The 21,077-nt window shown below is 41.8% G+C and overlaps 1 protein-coding gene across 1 annotated transcript in view; it reads left to right on the forward strand.

Moving 5' to 3' along the window:
* zcchc24 (zinc finger, CCHC domain containing 24) overlaps positions 1 to 21,077 on the forward strand; it is a 45,854-nt gene that overhangs the window by 19,062 nt on the left and 5,715 nt on the right. The window contains exon 3 of the mRNA XM_056291769.1: positions 19,487 to 19,651. Within this exon, the coding sequence (XP_056147744.1) occupies positions 19,487 to 19,651 (165 nt within the window). The remainder of the gene's footprint in view (positions 1 to 19,486; positions 19,652 to 21,077) is intronic.

Consider the following 21,077-nt stretch of genomic DNA (forward strand, 5'->3'; position numbering starts at 1 on the left):
TCTGAGCTGGTAATGCAGCAACCCTGACATGCCTTTTAAGGGTCGTAGGTCAGATATAGCCTATACACAAATGTCGTTATGAATTTAGTACTGAACACTTGAGGTGGTGAGTGATGACTTACATTTGAAGATGGAAATATACAAAGTTCACACATACATACATACATACATACATATACATACATACATACATACATACTGAGACACACACACACACACACACACACACACACACACACACACACACACACACACACACTACAACAAATGAGAAGCATATGATACTTTGCTTGAATTGGTGTTCTGAGCAGGCATGATAAATCGGTACAAAAACAGACAACAGTAGAATTTTATTCTATCTGCTGGCAGTGGGTGATGGGAAGTTTCTGTGCACCTCTGTCTGCCCCCAGTCAGCCACACAACCTGCTCTTGTCATTCACTGACTCGGTAACCCAACGCTGCTGTGCAGCTGCACAGCTCATTGGGGTTACCAGGACCAAGGCTAAGGCCAAGGCTAGGAAGGCAGCAGAGTGGAAATTCATACCCAGGACCTACCGGTCTATGATCAGCATTAGCCCTTAACACAGTGAAATAGGAAGTGCTGCAGTATGGTAAACCGATCCCACATCTGTTCAACGAGACAGCTCCCACCTTAAGCAGGTGTGATTGAGCTTCTGGGCTCAGCCCGGAGGGTTTCTGAAGCTCAGTTGGCTTTTACTTTCTTATTCTGTGAATGAAGCATGAAGAGTGTGAGAAGACTCTATCAGAAACATTAGTTTAAAAAAAAAGAGAGGGTGTTATTGGTATGAGGCAAAAGCCTCAATCGTTGATCTCTCAGGGGTGAGCATTAGTTGTCCAAAAACATGACATTGAGATCCGTGGCCGATTAGGGAAGCTGAGTTGTGGAAATCTAGGAATCTGGGAGTAGGGTTTTGGCAAAGAAAGATCTGGCATGGAAACATGCCTCTGCAGCTGTCTTGTACGAGAATGGTGGGGCCTGTTACTGAGGAGAAAATCTTAGTCACACATGCACAGAGGCACACACATGCATAAAGGCATGCACATCCACAGAGGCTCACACATGCACAGAGACACACACATGCACAGAGACACACACATGCACAGAGGCTCACACATGCACAGAGACACACACATGCACAGACACACACATGCACAGAGGCTCACAAATGCACAGACACACACATGCACAGGGACACCCACGTGCACAGAGGCACACATGTGCACAGAGACACACACGTGCACAGAGACACACACATGCACAGAAGCACACACGTGCACAGAGACACACACATGCACAGGGGAGCACATATGCACACACGCATGTACACACATAAACATGTTGGCTGTTGGCACTGTATGAGAGAGACTCACAGAAATGGCTTTGTGAATAACAGGAAGATTCTGGATAATTGTGGTTTGTTGGGAGACTAGTGCAATTCCGCGTTAATTATTGCATTCACCAAGAATTTCCCTGAAAATAAATATCTCCTCGTCGTTTTGTTTAACAAACTCAAACTTCGGTGTATAATTTATGGTAAGTCGGAAATCAGCTGCTTAAAACAACATATATATAATGAAACCTCAAACTCCAGTTTATTGAATCAGCCAGAAATGACAGGTCACAAAGTTTCATTTGGAATCACTAACATTATTAAAGAGGACTTAAATGAGATCTGTTTTAATCTAAATCAGCGGGTCAACATATTCTCAGAGTTTTGCAGAAACCGTATAACACCAATGTTGACTTGTTTTTTTAACTGGGGAAAAAACCCTGTGTTTAATGATATATTGTATTCAGCTAAAACACTTAAAATCTATTGTGCTATTATTGGCTTTGCGGTTATTGAAAAAAAAAAGGTGCAAATAAAATTGAAGCCATAACAAGTAGGGTGCAAGATGATATGCACTGCACTTGTGTTTATTGCTGAAGCAGTTTACAACACTGGTCTGTCAACGGGCATTCATGACCTCGAAAAAGAATAAATACTTTTTTCTTATAATACTTTTTTGTCCAACCCTCACTCCCCTTCAAGTCATGATAGCTCTGGACTTTTACTGTGCCAGCCAATATAACTGTCATGTTTCCCACTTTCCCTGGTGCATCGAGGTTCAAGGCCCTCTTGTGATTTCCCAGCATATCTAGGAAGAGACTAAACAGAGGGATGTGTGTGGATCGGTGACAATACTCCTCCAGAATCCTGCAGTGTTTATTTCAGATGCCTGTGCTCTTCTGAGGCCGTTACACAAAGCATACTTTCTCTGTGCTTTGGCGCAATATCGCCCCTTTCCAGTATTTAGATATATGCACGCACACACACACACACACACACACACACACACACACACACACACACACACACACATATGCATGCATGCATGCATACAAGGGGGAGGCTATTTCCTTGAATGAACTGTTTTGGCATCTCGAGGGACTAAAAAGTGGATTTGTGGTCATACGTTTTAAACAGTTGGAGTGGCTGTCCAATGAAAATCCATTCTCTGTATCACTGTGAGCTTGCAAACCCATTTGCAAGCACTTGTGACTTTAGCGGTTAAACCCTGAACCCTATAAGGCGACGCGTCTAACCCTGACATGGCTGTGGCATGGCCGTCTCATTATACAGCTTCTGAAATAACTGCATTTCTGCAGTCCTATCTAACATTGCCTGCACGACTGACTCGGGGTTGCACAAGCTTTATAAACTTGTTAAACCGGCCTTGGACGTCTAATCCAGCAATTACATTCTGTTATGACTGAGGTTTTAAAATAGCTGTTGATTTGATTATGTAGCATTTGCAGTTGTTTCAGTTTTCAATTTTTTTTCTCACTTTCCTCAGATTTTTTTTATTTCCTGGACTCTGTCTGAGACACTTCCTGTTATCTTCAGCGTAGATGACTTTCACTTGTACGGCACATCGTGGCGAAGACACGAGACTTTATGGCGGTACAAATGCCTTTTGGCATATTTGGACAGAGAAGCAAGTGGGATGTGCTATACTAAGCAAATTTCTTTTTATAGTGGAATGAAGTGCTAAGCATGTATCAATAGCTAAAATAAAGGGCTTCTAGAACATGACACCTTTTTTTAAGAATAGCACCCTGACCCAGATGGGTGCAGGTTCAGACAGAGAACCGGGCGAGTTGGCATGGAGAGCAGGAGGCTGTGCCACATTTAGTGGACGCTCATTATAAGATAACTCACCAACTTATCTGAATAGAAAATACTTTGTCTTTGTCACTGTGTGCCTATTTTTATAAGACTAAAGAGACATTTGAAAAAGTAACAGATTGACAAACAATTTAGTTGACAGCAGTATCGGGATCACATTTGAATATTAATTGCACAAAGATTTTTGCCTGATTATAATGATATATTATTGCATTATTTTTAATTAGCTATTACAGGGGCCCAACTGAGTTACTGATGGCTTCTAGAAAAAAGAAAGAAAAAAACGCATCGTTACGCTCGTTTTATGCCTGTCGCCAATCATATTTTTTTTGGGGGGGGGGGTTATTTCTCTCCAGTTGTACTTGGCCAATTAGCCCACTCTTCCGAGCCGTCCCGGTTGCTGCTCCACCTCCTCTGCCGATCTGGGAGGGTTGCAGACTACCACGTGTCTCCTCTGATACATCTGGAGTCACCAGCCGCTTCTTTTCACCTGACAGTGAGGAGTTTCACCAGGAGGATGTTGCGCGTGGGAGGATCACGCTATTCCCCCCAGTTCCCCTCCCCCCTGAACAGGCGCCCCGACCGACCAGAGGAGGCGCTAGTGCAGCGACCAGGACACATACCCACATATCTGGCTTCCCACCCACAGACACGTCCAATTGTGTCTGTAGGGACGCCCGACCCAGCCGGAGGTTACACGGGGATTCGAACCGGCGATCCCGGTGTTGGTAGGCAACGAAATAGACCGCTATGCCACCCGGATGCCGTCGCCGATCTTGTTTGCGGCTAGTGAGTGGTTAAATGAAATGTGAAATAGGGATAATCTCCCCGTAATGTAGATAAAAAATACAGCGTAAGATGGCCATGAAGACGAAATATTTGAGAGAAACGACATCGAATCAGTGGCGTTTATGTGTGACATCTGTACGTTTTTCTCATTGTGCCGTGGATGATCGATCACTACTACAAACGATCACTTGTTACGCGAACCTGTATCCACTCCCACCGATCTATAAACCTCGATCACGTTTGAGTTACACTTGCGGGAAAACGTCCTTTAGCGAGTTAAGAAAGTTTGTGGCTCGCCGAATCTCAGCAAAGCTCCCATAAGCTGCTCTGGCTAAAAGTAAACGTTGTGTGCAGAAGGTTTGTTAGCTTCTGTTCCGCCCTGCTGCCCTGCTTTCTGACTCCTCGGTGCATAGTGTAAATAAGTATTGAGGTCTTTAGGTTAGCTCTAAACCCATTGTTATGAGCATGTTACTTCCTGAGACACACTATGGTTTACAGGATTATTGCTTTAAATTATATGACGGAGGGGAGCTTGGCGAGGCTTCATAAAGTACACCCTTTGGTAGACTTTCAGTTTCTAAAATCACTTGGGCACATGATAACTTGTTAGGATGTGAGCGTGTGCTTATGCATGTGTGTGTGTGTGTGTGTGTGTGTGTGTGTGTGTGTGTGTGTGTGTGTGTGTGTGTGTGTGTGTGTGTGTGTCTTGTGTGCATCCATGCTGGCATGTGTGGGGATGTTGTCTCAGGTGTCAGAAAAAAGAAAAAGCTGAATCCTGTATGTGGATGACGTAACGTACAGTATGTGATTGGGTGATGCTAGAGTTTACATCGCGCTAAACTGACATAACTAAATATGAAAAGTAACACTCATCCAAGCAGTTGCAGACGGGATGCATTAAAAGAATGGAACAAAGATGAGGCCAAAAGAAAGCCGCAAGACTCACCACCCCATGCATACCAACAGTAAGCATAGCCATGGTTGCTGGAAACACGGACCTACAAATTCAAAATGTATGTTACTTGTAATTTAGTATATCATGCTTTATATCAATACAAATTAAAATGACTTTCCTTTGTAGATTAGATGTGGATAGATCAACCAACCGTGCCGTTCTGTGGCTTGACGCACATTTTGTGAAGTGAACTGACAATGATGTAGAACAAGTATTATTGCCTCGGCAAGGTTATTTAAACTGAACTGTGGTTATCCTGCAGCCGTTCTTGTTCGTTTATCTCTGACCAAACAACTATTGTTGTACCTTATAGCTGACAGGTTAGAAAAACATCAGTGTTAACAATTGCGATGTTCACAAATATGTGTTTACACCTCACAGAGTTTACTTTAAGTGGGGGGGGGTGATTAGTTCTTGAAGGGGTTTAGAAAGTCCCCGAACCGCATCTTATGGTTTCTATGCAGTGATTCGAAGAGAGAGACAAGACGGCTTGATTAATAGATATATAGTTACTAAAGCATTATTATGAAAAGTGCAGGAAATATTTTCCTGTCCTGTCTCGGAAGAGGCTCACGCGTGATTGATGCTTTGATTTTTTTTTTGATGTTTCACTAAGGAGAACCAGCTCTCAGGTTTAAACCACATCCAGATTCCTGCCTTTTTCTCTTGAAGCGTTCACCAGGCCGTTGAGGCTAGCACGCTCGCTGCAGCCACATTAAAGTAATCAGGGGTCTTATCAGAAGTGCCATGTTTAATGAGCAAAGCAAACAAAAGCTCCAAAGGACTAAAATCTAACACCGTGCACTGGATTCGATCTGTTTCTTTGTACCGTATCGGTAAAGCTATCTTTTTTTCTGCACCACGGCCAAACTAAATACAGATCTGAAGATGACGAGACAAGAGTAGACACACATATTCGCCTGTATGCACGCATAGAAAACATCCAAACGCACATGGGGGGGTGACACACACACACACACACACTCAGGCTTCGGGGTAAGGCCCAGAGGGCTGGTTTGGTGATCTTGTGTTGCTCTCTGAGTGATGTCCTGGGGGATGCGGAGAGGCAGAGAGGGGCCTGCGCTCCTCCGCTGCTCCTTTGTTTACACTGATGGTTTCCAGATGCTAGCCAGCGATCGGGGCGCTTGCAGAACACTGTGGAGCAGCCCAGCAGTTTGGGACCAGTGCCAGCAAAACCAGGGTTAAGGCAGTGCTATCTGGGATACTTGGAAAACATGGCTTTGCATTGTAATAACTCAAGTGTAGTTTCCAGAAACCAAGGGCCATGCTTCAGAGAGTGATTATGAATAATCAGTGTGCCCGTGTCACTCTCAGAAACGTAATTAAAACGAAAGTGTTCAAACGATTGTCCTTATATATGAATGCTTTGCCCTTTTCTTGTGGTGAATTACAAAATACACTGACACTCTCAGTTATTCTAAGTCATCGGGAAACTGGTTATAAATATAGGCCTGGTGTAATTGCATCTGATAGTGATTAACATATTTCTCTGAGTGATTTAACCGTACTTTACTGAGGCCTGTAATATACCCAAGTGTTTGTTTTGACTGAGTATTGTTTTGTCTTTTCATTCTTCTTCTTATCTTTTTTTATTAATTCGGTGCTTAAGTGTATTGTCTGTGGAGTTCTATCAGTCCATTTAGACATCCCTCATTTGGGAGGGATTGTTTTTCTTAAACAAGGGTGCATTGTGCTTAAAAGAGAGCATATTTGTCACTTTAACACCACACCTGTTTCTCCCTTCACTTTCAGCCTCAGCCACTTTTCTTCACAGGCATTTAGAAAGAGACAGCTGCACCAGCAAAGAAGGCGTCGAGAGAGAGAGCAAGAGAGAGAGGAGGAGGAGGAGAGAGCAAGAGAGAGAGAGAGAGAGAGAGAGAGAGAGAGAGAGAGAGAGAGAGGGAGAGAGAGAGAGAAACAGTGACCTTATTTAGAGCTTGTATTGCTTGGCGGGATGGATAAATAGGCCCCATAATGCACCTGGCTGAGGATCTGACCTGTGATTGGGCTGTGCAGTCCAGCAGCGGAAACGGCCAATAAAACCAGCTTGTTTTGTGGGCAGCAGACCACAGCTGAGGGGTTGACAGTGTCATTCCTGTGAGAGAGACTTGAAGCGGCGGCCATCTGCACGCCCTGACTTGGCCCTCAGTGACTGACTGACTGACTGACTGACCGATGACTGCATCCTCACCTCTTTAGTCTGCGGGTGCCGTGATGTCATGCAGAATGGGTAGGTCACTAAGGGGCCGAGATGGTTTCACCGAATCACATCGCTGGCAATGATAAAGAAATCAAGTCTTGAGGTAGTTCCTGGAATTAGATAGGTAGTATGTCATTTTGGGTAGGTAGGATATATTCAGGAATCAGGAACACATTTATTTGTCATTTCATTCCATGCACCTGCGCATATGAAATGAAACAAAATGTCGTTTTCCCCAGCCCACAGCAGTGCAGCACAAAAAAAACATACACATCCCAACTGCAAGAGCACATATATCCAAACTACAAAACAAACAAAAAAAACCATATAGCCACCACACACACACACACACACACACACACACACATATATATATATATATATTAAAAAAAGATGACTATTGGAACTGCCGGTCTGTATGGGCTAGCAGTTAGCTTAGCCTGCCTCGCTTGCGCGTCCTGCGTAATATTATGCCGTTTCTGAAATTTTAGAAGTATTCTGCTCCTAGCTACACAGCTGGGATGGGTTAAATGCAGAGAGTAAATTTCATTTGCATGTATGTACAAAATGACTAATAAAGAATATTCTATTCTATTCTTAAATTAGATATTTGAAAGGGGTCGAATATCATTTGCAAATACTCTGTTGTTTTGATTATAGCCTACTTAGGCGCTGGAAAAAAAAAGCTGCTTGCCAGCAGTTTAGTTGTTTGGAAACAGTAATTATCGGAAAGTGCAGAGTATCAGAAGAGGGTAGGCTATCTTGGGGAAGAAAAAAAAAACACTTTTCCATGCTTGAAAGTTCACACCATCTCAAGTGCCTTGAAACTGACCTTGCCCTACATGCAAGAATTATATGCAGCTATTAGTTGACACAAATATAGGTCAGTATGAAAACACGCAATTTATTGAGCCAGAATAAAGCCGAAAACACTGTAAAACGTCTCTTCTCCATCTTGTGTGGTCTGACACAACACAGCCCCGGCCATTGCCCCCCCCCCCCGAGTTTCTCTTTCCTTGACGAGGAGGAGGTTTATTTGTGTGTTTTGTCTCAGGAAGGAGCACATTGACCTGTCTGAGGCGCTGTTATCATAAAGCTCATCAGAACAACTCTGCACTTCAATGATGGGAACTTCGACCGCTGATAAAGCATCTCGTGTTTTCATGTGCATCACATGTGTACAACAGGATTGTGTTGTAGCCAAGAGCTTTGACTTGGTAGCATGCCAGGACTTTGTTCACTGAAACAGACTTTTTGTTAGAAAAGCTAACTACTGTGAATGAACTAAGCAACAGTACAACTTTTATTTCCTTAATTTTTCACTTGGCATTTTTGTTGTTGGTGTTGTTAGGTTTTTTTTTAAACCTTTCCGAACCCTCATTTATCTTTCTCTTCTCTTAGGTTTATGTGAAAAACCTGCAAACTCTCAGAAGCCTCTTTGGTGTAATCCATCAATGACTTGAGTTGCGTTTCCATACAAAGACCCCACTTCCCAAACTGATACCGGAGAAGGAGTTACATGCAATTTCGACCAAACATTTCCCAAAGCCTCACAGTTTTTACCCATTGAAATCCCCTGTTCTGTCAAAACCTCAGCCAAACCACTGAAAGGCATGCAACATTTGCATAAAAATTATTTTAACTGCCAAGCTTTGTTGTCAGCAGTGTCTCCTTGATTTTTAAAAAAAATTATTATTATATGCGGATTGACTGTGGGCAATATCTGTAGCCCAAATCAACAGTAGGTAGATGTCCTCCATAATAGCTAAATAAATCCTTCAATTGTATGAAATTCCATACCCCAAACCTTGAAAGTAATAGTCTCTCGAATTATACTTTTTGGACTTGGATCGGAGGGAATGTCTGATATTAAACCATGGTTAACTTATCCTCTTTTTGGGGATGGAAGATCACAGTTCAGGGGGTTTGATGAGTGTCTGGGACGATATATTCTGGTGTCCATCCACTTGTCATTACTCTTTGTCTGGAATGCAAGATCATCACAAATGTAAGATCACCTTCAGGTCTCAGACAGTGGTCTGGACTGAGTTTTTCCAGTGGTCAGTAATAGGCGCCATTTCCATGATTTACATTGGCGCAGATTTCCAAGATGTTTTCGAGGCAAAATGGAATTTGAAGTGCTGGTGTGACCTGCTACACCACTGTAATTTCAAAGTACATACGAGTCGAATTCCTGAGCTGCACACCTCTTAATCAATTTTATGGTGATAAATGAATTGCTGTGAAATGATAGATTATAATAGGGCTGTTGGCCAGAGTGTGGCTGCACTATAGAGTGCCATTTCAATTTAAACCTGTTGAAGTGTAAATGCAATAAGCATGCATACTTCAGATTCCTGCTGAAGGAGAATCTAATCTCACTTCTTTTTTTTTACGGCACTCAGCGCATGTCTCTTTAAAATCCAACCCTCCTAGTGAACCCCCCCACTGCCCCAACAAACTTCTCTGCATTCCTTCTCATGATAATGACTTCAATCCATTGCATTTGTGGCCATAGCTACAGTTGTTGGTTGGGTTGCGCTCATGCCCCCCCCCCCATTCCAAGGAATCAAATGGTTTAATTAAAAGCAGAGCAGCGAGTTTTACGATGTCTCTCTGTTTCTGTTGTGCTCTGCCCCTCTATGGAAGCCATCTGCTTTGGATTTAGATTTCCTCCTCCTCCTCCTCTCCCTCTGTTTCTCCTTCCTTCTCTCCAACCTCCCTCCTTGGCCCAAGAGGGTTTTATTGGAGGGTCTCTCCCCAGCTGGCTCTGATGACTGTAGGCTTGCAGTATTTATCCACTATTCTTTCTGTGTGTGTGTGTGTGTGTGGGGGGGGGCTTTGTAGAAATCAAGGCTCATTCTCGACCAGCAGCATTCAGATTCACTTTTGTTGTCCTGGGGGAGCAGGGCACTGTTTTGTGTCCATGTTGTGTAGGTCCCTTTTTGCAGTGCATCTTATTCTCATATGCCTCGCGTTCAGCTCACCCCCCCCCCATGTCTGTCACTCTCTCTCAGTCCTGTTTTTCTGTTTAATACAGAATGTGAGGTCATTAATTCTGTGATGTAAGCTGATGAATGCTCTGTGTCCTTGTAGCTGGGCTTAACTCTGAGTAGGGGTAGTTCAGGAAACCATGTGCTGAGACTTTCCAGTTGTGTCTCAGGAGTGTATGAAAACCTGTGGCTATGGAATTTGTTGTGTGTACGTGTGTGTGTGTAGGGGGGATCGAGGAAAGAAAGAGAAAGAGCTAAAGAGATTAGGTCAGTGTATCTGCATGCATGTGTCTGTGTGGTTGTCTGTGTCCATGTACGTCTTGGCAGGGAGTGAGAGACAGAGCAAAAATGATTTTGTTAGTGTAACTGCATGTGTGCTCGTTTGAATCATATGCACTTGTGTAGGTTTCATATTTGTCTATTTACAAGTCCTTTCAGAATGCACCAAGTGGCTGTGGCTATATGTGATATCATAATTCACAGCCAGCCCTGTTGCGAGTTTTCAGCAGGATGCGGTCATGTCGCCGCACTGCATCCCATATGGATGCTGTCCACCCCTCGGAACACATTAAGCCTTATCTCAACACCCTGGACCTTGGCCCCCCAAAAATAAACAAGCAATGAGTCAGTTCAAACCGGCATTGTACCAGTGATGCGACAAACATTGGACCACCATGTCCCAGCAAGGACAAAATCCACTGATTCTCTATTTCAAAGCCTTGTTTCCACATGACAGACACTTAAAACTGTACAAACGGATAAGACATTTCCATTTACTTACTAGTGTTGAGCCAAACCTGAAAAACTGTGTTTGCATAGGGCAAAGGAAAAAGGAAGTCATCCTCTTGAGTGGGCCTATCTCCAGAATGATGCGCTGTTGCAATGACGCAGTTCCACTAATTTGGTTGTTTTACTGTGTGTATTTGTCCATGATTGGCAAATGTCAATTTAAAGGAAGCACAGCAGTGTAATTTTTCCTGGAAATAAGACCCACCTAAAACATTTGCTCAGTCATTCTAGTGTTTCGATTGAAGCGTGGAGTTTTGATTTGCTCTTGCCCATTACTCATAGATAGTTTCTCAGCTTGTCCCTTAAGGTAGTGGTGGCATAAATGCCCAGATGTTATTGTGATATTCATTTCTGCTTGTCTGGCTGGCCACTGGAATGTGCAATGCCAACAGTCCTTTTAAATTTCATGACCTCAGAACCTGAATCCTCTCATCATTTGAGAGGACCTCCATGACAGGCATTGTGTTGTAATGGCCTCACAACAACCACCCAATGTGGTTGCAACATTATTGCAACCTTACACACATATTCAGAGAGAGAGAGAAAGGGGGGGGGCAAAGCAAGCATACAAGAGAAAGAGCTTGAGAAAACACGGACATGTATTCTCAATTTATCCCCAGCATGTAATCTAACTGTATAACATTGAAATTGATTCAGTTGATTCTTCTTCACTTCATGCTTCACACATACGCTGTTGCTACCGGTATGGTGGATGAACATGTTTTTCATGAACAGTACTTGCTATTATTACCATTTTAATTCATTAAATAAATACAATTGTCAATCAATCACACTGTCGACAGAGCATCAGCTTTTCACAAGGGTGGACAGATAATCCTATTTCTGTCCGAATTCATGGTCGCTGGATCTTTTTGGTATTGTGATGTGAAGGGGACCTGACTGATCTTAAAGCTGTCAGCTGCAGACAGAGCATGATGTGCATCCAAAGGCTAAGCCAACACCCAAAGAACATTGTGGAGCTGGATAGGAATGATGATAAGGAGTATTAGGGCTGTTACTAACCAGCTGAGTACTGACATTTGGGAAGTATTTTTTATCATTAGAATCAACTGTTTAGTGGGAAATAACAACATTACAGGATCTACTTTTTGACACAGTTGATCATAACGTCTTGATTCATCATCTTACAAACTGTGTGAAAGATACAAACCACACTCTGAACAGCATTATTATATAGCTCCCTTATATCTCCCAGATAGCCCATTATCAGGTTTTGTAATGGGTTTTTTTCCTCATCAGAACCTTTAAATTGTGGGGTTCCTCAGAGTTCTATTCTTGGTCCCGTTTTATTTTCCATGTACATGCGCCACTTGATCATACATAAAGTCAAAATGCTTGCTTCTAAACTCTTTGCTCCATAAATGCAACATTCCTTTCATTCGCTATCAGGTGATGCACAGTTGTATTTGCTTGTTAAACCAAGTGATACAAGCAGCCTTGTTTCTCTGAGCGACTGTCTAAATAATATCTAATACTCTGTCCCAAAACCCTCTCCAGCTAAGTGATGATACATTTAAGATAGTTATAGTCGGTCTACCAACTGAAAGTTTGAAAATTCATTAACATCTTGGCAATGTGACAGCCAATATTAAATTCCAAAGATTTCGGGGTTTGGAAGCAAGTCCAAAAATTATTCAGTCTTTCTTCCATTACTCAGGAAATGTTCTCCTGGATTGCCACCTTGATGTGGTGGAGAAGCTTGTGTGTACCAATGATCCCTAGAGCTATGCAGTCCGGAGCTTGGCTCCTGGTAGGGGCACCCAAGGCGGATAGGTTAAGGAGGAGGTTTCAGACCAAGCACGATCCAACAAAGACCTCAATGGCGGAACTGACAGAAGATGTCTCCAAGTCACAAAGGTAGTGAAGGCGGGTGAAGGCTGCAACAGAGGGTGGTCCCCAATCATCTTGGTTTTCCATGCCGTTGGACTCTGGCCACCCCCTGCCAAGGACCATGTGGTGGCTGCAGGCGCATCAGCCACTCCACGTAAAACACTGTCATGCACAGGCATCCTCCCATTATGCAGCTCTAGGCTTGGCCTCTATGCCAATCTGAGGACCAAGAGGGACCCAGAGGGAGGATGGTCATACTTGACCCTGAGTGAATGCCGATGATAATGATGATGGTGGTGATCGTGCGCTGCCAGAGCCTAAATGAACGGCAGCTTTTATTTTGCCACGGAAGGAAGTTGAGTTTGGCAGTTGTCGAGCATAGGCCACGAAGAAGAAGAAAAATCATTCACGAAGAAGAAGAAATATAAAAGGAGCTCACGATGGGCGAGACGGAGAGTGTGGCGTGAGCTGCAGATGTGTGCTGTTTGAGAGTGAACTAGTCACAGTTAAACCAAAATTGGAATGGGGAGCGCTTCATCTTGCTTGCCGTCTACAAGGATGCCACGAGTGGGCTAATTAATCCTTTGTTGTTGTTCGAATGTATTGCTGTTAGAATTCATTTGCTAGTTAGCATTCTAGTATTAGGCTAACGTTAAAAGGGTTAGCTAATAACTCATGTTGCCTTGCTGTGTAGTTTATCTCATGTGTAATTCAGTTAGCTTGAGGTTAGCCGTGTTCTGTGCAATTAAGTACATGTGTATGGTTATATACTGATTTAATTTTGTAAAAGATGTAGATGCAGGCCTCGTCAACACGGTGCCTGTGTGATTGCTGCAGAGTACTAAATCACACATCATAAAGTTATAAATGTTTTTAGCATTTTCATGTTTTAATACTTGTTTAAGTGTAGAACAGAACAACTTTTAAGATTTTCTATAACATTTGCGATTTAATTTAATAACGTAATAATTTAAAAATCATTGCTGGGTCAAAGTTTAGCCGCCGCCACGCCAACTCCTCTTTGCATTCAAACAGCGGATATGACGATTGAGTAATTCTACTAGTGTAGTCTAATAATGGTGATTGATAAATTATGTCGGAGAAGAAGAAAAAGAAGATGTACCACTTTCAGGAGGAATGGGAGGAAGAGTTCTTCTTTACTAAAGTAAATGAAAGAAGTGTGTGTCTGATTTGTGGAGCTGCTGTAGCTTTAGCTAAGTCTAAGAGACACAATGTGGAGAGACATTTTCTACATGCCACAAGACTTTTAACACCAGCTACCCACCAGGCAGTATATTACTAAGAACAGAAAAGGCTCGTGAGCTCAAAGCAGCTTTGGGCAAAAGCATTCATTTTTCACAAAGCCCTTGAAACAGTCAAAAGCTGCAACCAAAGCGTCATTTAGGACTGCACATCACCTAGCTAAAAACAAAAGGCTGTTTTCAGATGGCGAGGTTGTGAAAGGGGTAATGTCCATAGTAGCAAACACCTTGTTCAAAGATAAGAAAAAAAGGCAAAGATATCATTACTGCACTCTCGGATGTCCAGTTGAGTGCAAACACTATTGCCTGAAGAGTGTCAGTGATGTCCATGAACTTAACTGAACAGCTTAACTGTGACCTGAGTACATGAAAGTGGTTCAGTATACAGTGTGATGAGTCTGTGGACAACAGCAGCGTGGCACAGCTGATGGTGTTCGTTAGAATGGTGTTCAGTGATTTCACCATAAAAGAGGAACTGCTGACATTACTGCTCACTTAAGACAGCAACAAGGCTGTTGACACCTACAAAGCCATGAAGCGGTATTTCCCCGAAAAAAATATCCCTTTGGAAAAGTTGGTGTCGGTGACGACAGACGGAGCCCCCGCGATGGCCAGCCGTCATTCGGGTTTCATTGCGAGCTGCTGACGTGATCCTGATTTTCAACGTTTTTTGAATTATCACTGCATCATCCATCAGCAGGCAATATGTGCCAAAGTGATGGGTTTTGACCACGTCATGACTCCGGTCGTGAAGATTGTGAACAGCATCCACTCCAAAGCCACACAACACAGGGCATTCAAAATTCTTTTAGAAGAGCTGTCAGCTGAATACGGTGACCTTTTGCTGCACACGGAGAATTGATGGCTCAGCAGGGGTAGTTTTACAGTGTTTTTTGTCACTTCTGGGTGAAATAAAAGAGCTCATGGTGTCCAGAGGGGAGGACACTACTTTGCTTCAGGACACTGAGTGGATGCTCGACCTTGCCAGACATCACAGGGAAACTGAATCATTAGAACTATGAATTGCAAGGCAAAGGCAAGAATGTCTCTGACATGATCAGTGCTGTGAACGCATTCATAGCCAAGTTGAACATTTTCTCTGTGCCTTTGCAAAGTAAGAAATTCCTGCACTTCCCTCTATGCAGTCAGTACTAAATGACAATGCTCCTGCATCTGGGGCCTTGGAGAGGGTTTCAGAAAAGTACTCCCAACTCATATCTAGGCATGGGCAAGAGTTTGAAGAAAGATTTCATGACTTTGATATGCTGGAGCCATGTGTGTCATTTATTTCAAATCCTTTCATGCAGGTTGACATGACATGCATTTCTGAGCAACTAGGTGAAGCATTTAACTTGAATGCTGGTGAGGTAGAAATGGAAATTCTCACGTTGCAAAACGACATTCATCTCAAAGACCACCAGGGGTCCCCACACTTTTGGTGCCTTGAAGACTCAGAAAAATACAAAGGTGTGCACACGGCAGCCTTAAAAGTTGCCTGTCTTTTTGGTTCCACCTATCTTTGTGAGTCAGTCTTCTCTGATATGAATTTCATTAAGAACAAACACAGAACTTGCTTAACTGATATACACCTTGAAGATTCAAGTTGCTGTGTCAAGTTATACCCCTGACTACAGTGCACTGGTGGACTCAATGAAATGTCAGGCTTCCCACTAATATTGGAACAATTTGTGTAAAACAGCATGCATAAAATGTATAAAACAGATTTTTTAAAATGTTTAACAGAATTTAAAACTGATTCTTTATAATATTTTTTGTTATGTGACTGCAAATGAGGTGTAATTGTCCAAGGATATTGGAATTGGAATTTGAACAGCTTTAACTTGTTAAAAGGGCAAATTTATTGTTGTGTCTATGAGATTACCAGAAAACTGATTCCTCATATTTTTTGTTATGTGACAGCTATTGAGGTGCAATTGTTCAAGGATATTGGAATTTGAACAGCTTTAACTTGTATATATGTTGTGTGCATAATACTATAAAGGGCAAATGTATTGTCCCTATATGAGATTACCAGAAAATCAAAATTATTTTAAATGCAGAAAAGCATACTGGATTTTTTATTGAGCTTAGATTTAATGTGAACTTTGAAATTATTGAGCAAAAAAGTTGGTAATGCTGACATTATTGATATGTTGAGTGAGATTGCTGAGATTATTATTAATAATTAAATTTTCATGTTTAAATGTATGTCTATTCACTGATTACTGTTAATAAAAACACAATCTTAAATAGTCATAAATTTAAAGGTAAATTTTAGACATATTTTATTCAAGAAAATTATTTCGAATGAGTAGCCCTCCATATAATTTCCCACCCTTTGGGTAGCCCTCAGTCTCAAAAAGGTTGGAGAACCCTGATGTAGAACATGGGTGAGATTCATCTGGTTCATACCCTTAAAAGAACGATTAAGTAAAACTCAAGTCATGGATAAAATTAGCTTTTTTTCTGTACTTGTGGTATGGAATTCGCAGTAATGGCAGCATTGTTTTTTCCCCCCTCTCTCTTTGTATTGTAAAGGTTTTCAACCTAACAACGCAGTCATCAAAAAGCTTGACAGTTGAAATAATTCAATAAAACAAGACTAAAGAAGACTGCTGTTTGAGTTGTGCCATACATTCCCTGTGGTTGGCTAAGGCCTTTTTTCAAGTTTGGGCAGGAGCTGAAGCAAATTCCCCTAAATAACTTGACAAAGATGATTCCAGAAATATCTCTAAAATTGTGTCTGTCACATCGTTTTTAGACCTATAAATAGCTGTTGATGTATGTACTTACTTTAGAATGAGTCAGTTAAGATTTTCACAGGAACAAAGAGGAGAGATTAGATATCTCCCATTTTAGCTCATCTCCATTGGCTTCCTGTGGATTTTGAAATTGATTTTAAGGTTTACATAATGAGCTTTTATTTCTCTATATACAAAACCGTATCCATAGATCCAAAAGCAAAAACTCTTCTGACTGTAATTTAAAACAGATTAAAGCCTAAATGAGATTGTGCATTTCAATTTAGGGCCCTTGAAATGCTCGACCTGTCCTCCTTTAGAAGCAAAAGTTCCCCTGCCTCTCTCTACTTTTAACAGTCAACGGAAAATTCATTTTCATAAACGTACCATTTTATATTATCATAGTGTCTTCATTTTGTTTATTGCCTTCTTGCGCTTCCTGATTTGTTTCTGTAATTATTGTTAACAATTGTTTTTATTATTACTATTTGATGATAGTAATATGTCATTTATAATTGTATTAGTTTTGTTTCAACTCTCCTTGGCTTATATTTGCTATATATCTCTCAGTAACCAAGTTTTATTCTATTTAAAGCACCTTTTAACACCAATAGTAACAACAACAAAAACAATAATATTCGTAATAATAATAACAATTATGATAATAAAAATTTTTCTGGTTCAAAATGAACAACTTATGAACCTATTTGATTGGTTCTAGTCGATAAAAATAATCAAAACTGCATTGCAGCAGCCCATCAAAATGTATTAAGTTTTATAGTGCGTTGCTATGAAAATGGCAGCATGTTTATAGTCAGATCGCTCCGTAGTTACATCATCTGCAAGGGAGTGCTCAAACAAATGCTGTCATGGCAGTGTCTGAGATTCCCTACTGATTGTGTGAAAAAACCCATTAGAAGCGTATGGACTGGTGTGTTGCAGGCCAGAAAAAGTAAGAGTTTCCAGTCTGTGAGCTGTCACAGTGGGAGATGCTATGCTGTCAGTGGAGTTGAGGTCATACTATTGAGGAGCCGGATTGCAGCCCAGTTGATCATACTTAGTCCTTGGCTCACTGGCAGTGATGCAAAGTGCTGTCGTGCATTTGGACAATGCCAGATGCTGCTGATTAAAGTTCATATTACTCAAACACACACACATGCAGGACAGGACTGAACAAGAAGAAACCTGGGAGGCTGTGCCCCCCTCTCTCATGCTCTGTACCCCCTTCATCCACGCTAAAAACTGGAGCCAATGTTGAGGTGATTTTGAAAACAAACTCCAGTCCTGCAGGGGAATCGGGACTGATTTCATTTGGGGAGGGGAGGGCAAGCTTTCCTAACCCCTTGCAGTGTATGTAGTGCCGTAAATGTGACTCTTTCTGTGCCAATATTTGACATCAAACAGCAAATCTCTGGATGAAAAAAAAACTTTTTTGGATCAAACAGGTCTTTAGTTGCTCACCATTTACTATACCTCTCTCAAGTTGAAGAATCCAGCATATTTCAGCCACTACTGCATAGTTAATAACAGCTAATCAAATGGGTTTCAGAGTTGTCCACAGCATTTGTTTTTGGTGGGTGACTATTAGATTAATAATGACAGGCTCAGACAAACTAAATTAGCAGCGTTTATTTTGGCTGGCTGGAGAACGCTTTGGTATATATCCTTTTGATGATATCAGAGGTACGTTTATTTGTGACAGGCATTTAGAAGGAAAATCACTCCATTCCCCTTGCGCTGATGCAGTGGCCTGAATACCGTTGCCAGCATGAACTCAGTGGAGTGGCCTCTCCCAACAATATGGCACTCTTGTGAGCGCTTTTTCATGGCTGACTGTATGCAATCATCTCCCTCATGAGAGTCAGAGAAGTAATTTAACACAGCTGTAATGAAAGCAAGCGCCAGTTACGAAACCACATATTGTGGCGGAAATGTATGTAGGAGTTTGCTGCAGGGTGAAGTCGGATATACACTAGCGTGACATAGTTGTGCACCGAACACACCCTGTTGTCAAAACTTGATGTCCATTATTGTCCAGCTAAGAGCAGGAGGTTCTTAGAAATGCCATTCCGTACTCGCTGTATATTGTAATGCTGGGTATAATTCTTTTTGTGTATGTTGCTTTGCAGTGATTTTATTGAGGGAGGTGTCCACCGTAGTGGGTAACTGGCTGAGAAGTTGTTTGGGGCGGGTAAAAAGGGGGCGTGTAAATTGCTACATTTCACAGGGAATGACTGAGAGACTTGAGGAGAGAGAGGATGGCAGATTGTGCTATGGAGAGTTAGCTAATAGGGAGTTCAAGTTCAGAGAGAGCCAGCGGGTTAGCCACCCTGTTTAATTGTTTTTTACCGGTGACACCTCAACCTCGGGTTAGCTGTTGCTACGGCAAGGAAATAAATCTGGGCTCCATTGAGCTATCAAACAGCAACATCTTCTTTACCGTTCTTCCCAATTTCCCCTCAGGGATGAATAAAGTATTCTGATTCTGATTCTGATTCCTCCATCCACCTAGCTAGCTACCCTGCGACGCTACAATATTTTAAAGCAATGACACAAAAAAACAAAACAAAACCTACCGGCAGCAGACCTAAAAATGATTTATCAGGCGGAGAAAGTAAAAACATAATCATTTATCAATATCTAGAAAGATCTGTATCATCTTCTCTAAACAATGCCTGCTTTGCTTTTTTGCAGGCGCGACCCAAAGGAGAAGGCTTGACACCATACCAGGGTAAGAAGAGATGCTTTGGAGAGTACAAATGCCCCAAGTGTAAGAGGAAGTGGATGAGCGGTAACTCCTGGGCCAACATGGGACAAGAATGTATCAAATGCCACATCAATGTCTACCCACACAAACAGGTATTAAAGCCTTATTACCGTATAACCCATTCAAGGACTGAGGTTGCATTGTTCTGGTTCAGGATATGGTCACGGCACTATAAAATAACTAATTCACCCTTTATTTTAGTGGGAGAAAGGACTGTCTCAACCAAAGTTAACAGAGTCCAGACTGCAAGGAAAATACAGTCACTTTAGTGATTTCAATGGCTGTTTATTGTCTTGGGAGTGTTCCAGATTGCCTCATTAAAATAAATTAAAGAAATCAAACAACCAAGAAATATTTGCCTCTATGGTAATAAAGGCACCCTGAATAAACCAATTACATGTTTGAGCTGGTAAAAGTTGAGAATTATTTATTAACTGCTCCCAGACATGAACTAATTATCAATTCTATAATAATCCTGGGCTAAGTGTGGCTCGTAGCTGCAAAAATATGCTCAATAGGATTTTTTAGAAGAGAATTTACGTTGACCAAGGCCAAAAAAAGACTTTTCCGCAACCACGGGAGAGCTCAAAGGGAGCTTGTGAGCTCACTGGTCTTCAATACGGATGTCAGTTTGGCTCTACCTCAAAAATGTCCCTTACAACCTGTTGGGACCAGAGAGGAATGGTCTAAAATAAAAATCTGCTCTATGTATTTATCCTCAACACATCATCTTTTTTACATTTGGGCTTTTCAAAATTCTTCCAATGCCACATCCTTTAATACATTTAGACCTAGTACTTGAGGCCCCTACCACTGAATACTGTTGCAGGACACGCTCCCTGTCTGCAACATTTCTGCAGAACAGAAAGGTAACAGATAATCTCTTCCAGTTATTCACATCTTTGGATATTCAACAACCTGGGATTTTCACACGCTTAGGACGATACAACATGAAATACAATGCGAGCGAGCCCGGATTACGCGTAATTATTCATTTTTCAGCCATGATCCAGTACAAATCTGCATGGGCCAACCTTTTACAACACTTTTACTGCCACATTCACTGCTCTAGTCTATATGTGTGTGTGTGTGTGTGTGTGTGTGTGTGTGTGTGTGTGTGTGTGTGTGTGTGTGTGTGTGTGTGTGTGTGTGTGTGTGTGTGTGTGCGAGCATGCAGTTATAAGGGAACAACAAATTCCATCGCTTGGGTTATATAAAAAGTGAAAATCTCCCCATTTCTTTCCCGTTTTATCTGGCATAAATATCTTCTCTACTGAGGAAATTCATTATACTGTTATAAAACGATGACTGAAAGGCTGGATTCATTGTCCGCTTGAAAAGTATTTTGCACACGGAAACGCTTTGTTCCATGGAGTGAACTGGTGAGAAAATTTTTACTTTCTGTCTGCATGTGCTGTGGTTCAGCTACGCACAGGCAGGCGAATTCCATGCATTTTCAATGTCACCCACTTAACATATTTCCTCGTCAGCGTTTAAAAATGGGCGCTAATCCCCCAT

Source organism: Lampris incognitus, chromosome 13, assembly GCF_029633865.1.
Source record: "Lampris incognitus isolate fLamInc1 chromosome 13, fLamInc1.hap2, whole genome shotgun sequence".
Taxonomy (NCBI): Eukaryota; Metazoa; Chordata; class Actinopteri; order Lampriformes; family Lampridae; genus Lampris; species Lampris incognitus.